This window comes from Tasmannia lanceolata, unplaced genomic scaffold, assembly GCF_043159265.1.
Source record: "Tasmannia lanceolata isolate RefF3 unplaced genomic scaffold, GAP_Taslan_0.1 ptg000019l, whole genome shotgun sequence".
NCBI classification, from domain to species: Eukaryota; Viridiplantae; Streptophyta; class Magnoliopsida; order Canellales; family Winteraceae; genus Tasmannia; species Tasmannia lanceolata.
Window position 1 is genome coordinate 28286368 of NW_027518696.1, and position 4308 is coordinate 28290675.

Here is a 4308-nt window from a genome sequence, read left to right on the forward strand (position 1 = left end):
ATACCATTTCCCTCGTACCCAAAAAGGGGCGAGAAGGTCAAAAGAACTACGTGAACTCCTCGTACAAAAACAGTGCGAAAGGTATCCTCGTACAAAAACAGTTCGAAGGTTATAATTCTACATGGGTATCATTGTGTATAGAAATTAATGGGGAAGGAAAGGGAAGAGCATAGTCTCTAAACGATTTTAGAACCTTAGATTCTAATGACTAGAGCAATAGTCTCTAATGAACAATCATATTGAACAAAGAGTCCTATTTTGCAAATTCAAAGGTGCTATCAGAAAAACCTCTATATTATTGCTTATTGTTGCACCAAATACCATGTCTTTCTTGATATGCTAAATTTCTTTGATATGCCTCTAATATGAGATGATTATATCTTTACATCTTCAATTGCCTAAGTTAAGTTTTATTACTCTGCATAACCGTTATTCTTGCATCCTGACCTTTAAAACTTTTCAACAGACTTTAATGGCGAAAATCCAGAAAACCAGCAAATCGATCAAAACGAAGGAGCATTTGCTGATGATATGACCTAGGCAATGGGATGGGGAGAGATGGCATAGTTTAGGCAGTTATTTATTTCTTTTAGTTTTCTTTCCAAAGTCCTTTGGGGCATGGATATTTAATTTGGCAAATTTGTGGAGTTATTATTGAAAGTATTGGAATAAAATTCTCTTCCCTTATTTCTGTCTCTATTTCATTAAATAAATGATGTGTTTTTAACTAAGACTTCCGCTGTATGAAAGAATGAATGTGTTTTGTGCCTCTTTTATTTTTTTGAGAGGCGTAGCAATCCGGATTTTCGGGGCTCGTTTGCTCTGTTTTATAAAGAGCTAGGCTCAGAATTGCCTCAAAATTTAGCCTGAGAATCCGGGTCGTTACAGATGGTGAATCCTCCACATGTGTTTTCTTTCTTCTTATGCCTTGTACTTTTCTTTCATCATAGCATGCTCTAACCTTGGGAATTTGTTTTGTGATGCAGAAATGGCCTCACAAGGAACATGTCTTGCCCTCTCTACCAACTCATGGGAGGTGGCTAAGCGAAAACTGGTCGAGGAAGCGGCCTAGAAAAGGAAGGAAAATGCTGCCAAGAAACAGGCGGGAAGGAAGGTGGCCAGAGGGTAGGTTCCAACCGACAAGGCCTCTGAGATGGCCATGAAGAGTAAATGACCGGCCGTGGTGGAAGAGAAGAGTAGCCCAAGTAAGAAGGACAAGGGGGTGGAAGTCTCGGCCCCGAAGGAGATGGGCCCGTTGGTCTCGCTCCCGATCTTGATTCTGATCGAGGGTTGTGACAAGACCACGGCCTTCCAGAGAGCCAGGCCCTTCCACAAGGGTCTTCTTACGAACCTGGCTGGAAGGTCAGTGTCGATGACTCAACAGTCTACAACCCAAGGGTGGTTGTAGAGACGGCCATTACGAGTACTTGGGGTAGTTCTCTCGAGCGATCAGGTCGGAGGTTACTGACACCCCCGTTCTAAAAAGGTCGGGACTTTTTATCCAGAGACGTTCTGTAGTGGTATCTTAGGGATCAAACACGGTAGCACCCACTCATCATCTGGTTGATCCGAAGAACTAGACGGTTTTAATGACCTTTGGAGAGTTACAATCTGGGGAGTAAATAATTGGAGAAAATGGAGATTCCATTCATTAAGTTGACAATTACATCAGTTTCTGCACAAACAAACATACAAACATTGCGAAAGAAAGCAAATTACAATGAGCTTACTGATAGAATCTTTTCAAATTTGTCATGTGCCAAGTGCGGGGGATCAGTGCACGCTCTAAGCTTTCCAGTTGGTAGGAATTTGGATGAAGGATGCGGGAGACTCGGTAGGACCTTCCCAAGTTGGGGCTAGCTTCCCCTTGCTTCTGGGATCAGAGATTTCTGCTCGGAGAAGGACTAGGTCGCGACCTGTATTGCCCGCTCTTTCATCTTGGAGTCATAATAACGGGCGACCCTTTGTTGGTAGGCGGCCATTCGGACCCGAGCCTTTTCCCTGGTTTCCTCTAGGAGGTCAAGACTGCTTCTCATAAGGTCGGGGTTAGCCTGTTCGTCGTCTGCTTCTATTCTTGGGGACGAGACTCCAATTTCGACTGGGATGACTGCTTCTACTCCAAAGGCGAGGTTGACGGGTGACTCTCCTATAGCGGTTCTTGGGGTAGTTTAGTACGCCCATAGTACATTTGGTACCTCTTCGGCCTAGAGTCTTCTGGCATTTTCTACGCATTTTTGAGTCCTTGGAGGAGGATTCGATTGGTGACTTCTACCTGCCCATTGGCTTGGGGATGACCGACCGACGTAAATCTTTGTTTGATGCCGAGCCTTCCACAGAAGTCCTTGAACTGTCTGCTAGCGAACTGAGATCCGTGTCGGTGACTAAGACTCTAGGTAATCCGAACCGACAAACGATGTCACGGTAGAAGAAGTTCTCAGTTTCCTTCGAAGTGATCTTTTCTATGGCCTTAGCCTCGACCCACTTGGTGAAATAATTGATGGCAATATACATCATTCGGTGGCTTCTAGTGGAAGACTAAAAGGGGCCCAGAAGGTCCATGCCCCACATGGCAAAGGGGATGGGCCTGGCGATCTGTTTGTAAGGAGCTGCTGGTAGGCGCGGTACTATTGCAAATTTCTGGCACTACTAACATCTCTTAACGAATTCTGAAGTGTTGTGTAGGAGCGTTGGCCAGAAGAAACCTCGGCGGAGTATCTTGTGAGCCAAGACTTTGCCCCCAAGTGATCTCTGCGGATCCCTTTGTGGACTTCTCTCATTGTTAGATCGGCAGCGGTGGGTTGGAGACACATGAGTAAGGGCTATGCAAATGAGTATTTATAGAGTATCTGCCTGTCTAGAACATAGTGGGCAGCCTTGGCGAGTAGTTGGCGAGCTTCTTTCCGATCTTGGGGGAGTTCGCTATTTTTCAAGTAGCGGAGGATCGGGTCCATCCAACTGGGCTCCTCTTCGATTTGGTGGACTTCTTCTTTGTCGATGCTCGGGCGGGGGAGTACTTTGGCATAGACGTTGCCTAGGTAGATGGCTCCTGATGACGCCATTTTGGAGAGAGCATCGGCGCGAACGTTCATAGTCCTTGGAATTTGAATGATTTCGAACTTGGAGAATACAGATATCACACTTCGTACCTTCTCTAGGTATCTCAACATCCTTGGTTCTTTGGCTTCATAAAGACAATTAACATGGCCGACAATGAGGTGCGAATCGTTGTGGGCCTTTAGTTGGTCGGCATTTAGCTCGGAGACGAGGGCAATTCCAGCGAGGAGAGCCTCATACTCTGCTTCATTGTTGGATGCCATGAAATCCAGCTTTAAGGCATACTCAACTAAAAAATTATCGAGGCCGGTTAAGACCAAGCCGGCTCCGCTTCTTCCGGAGTTGGCCGAGCCATCCACATAGATCATCCATGAGTACCGCATGGTCAGTGGTGCCTGGACAGGTTCCTCGACGAGGGTGTCCTGACCCTGGTATTCTTCTATCGGTACCGTGCATCCTGCAACAAAATCTGCTAGGACTTGGGACTTCATGGCAAGGCGAGGCTTTACATGGATATCGAATTCCCCAAGCTCGATTGCCCAGTTGATCAGTCGATCGGAGGCATCAGGTTTCTTTAGTATTTTTTGAAGGGGTTAGTCGGTGAGGATGGTTATAGGGTGTGCATGAAAATAGGGTCGGACCTTTCTTGCAGAGATGACCACGGCGAAGGCAAATTTTTGTATTTCCTGATACATAGTCTCCGCATCATGGAGGACTTGGCTGACATAGTAGATGGGGTGTTCCGTCTTGCCTTCATGTCTGACAAGCACGGAACTCACCCCGGCCGGGCTCACTGCAAGGTACAATTACAAATCTTCACTGGCGTTAGCTTGGAGAGAAATGGAGGAGTTTGGAAATAGGCCTTCAACTGCTCAAAGGCCGCTTGACAATCATCCGTCCATTGGAAATCTTTCACTTTTCTCAGCATCTTGAAGAGCGATAAGCATCGTTCAACAGACTTTGACATGAATTGGCTGAGGGCGGCGATCCTTCCTGTAAATCTTTGGACCTCCCGGACTCCTTCTGAGAGGCCATGTCCAAAATAGCTTTGATTTTCTCCTGGTTGGCTTCAATCCCTCGCTGACTAATCATGAAACAAAGGAATTTACCGGAAGTCACCCCGAAGGCGCACTTCGAGGGTTTGAGTTTCATTCGGCTTCGACGGAGCACAACAAAGGCCTCCTCAAGGTCAAAGATGTGGTTCTTGGCTTCGAGACTCTTTACAAGCATGTCGTCGACATAGACGACCTCCAT

At 46.3% G+C, this 4308-nt stretch overlaps 1 protein-coding gene across 1 annotated transcript; it reads right to left on the reverse strand.

Annotated features, from left to right (window-relative positions):
- Positions 1–2819: 2819 nt before the first annotated feature.
- LOC143852463 (uncharacterized) lies at positions 2820–4308 on the reverse strand. The gene is made up of 3 exons (XM_077361848.1): positions 4014–4308; positions 3696–3847; positions 2820–3626 (listed from the first exon to the last, which is right to left on the reverse strand). The coding sequence occupies exons 1-3, from the start codon at positions 4306–4308 to the stop codon at positions 2820–2822; spliced, it is 1254 nt and encodes a 417-aa protein (XP_077217963.1).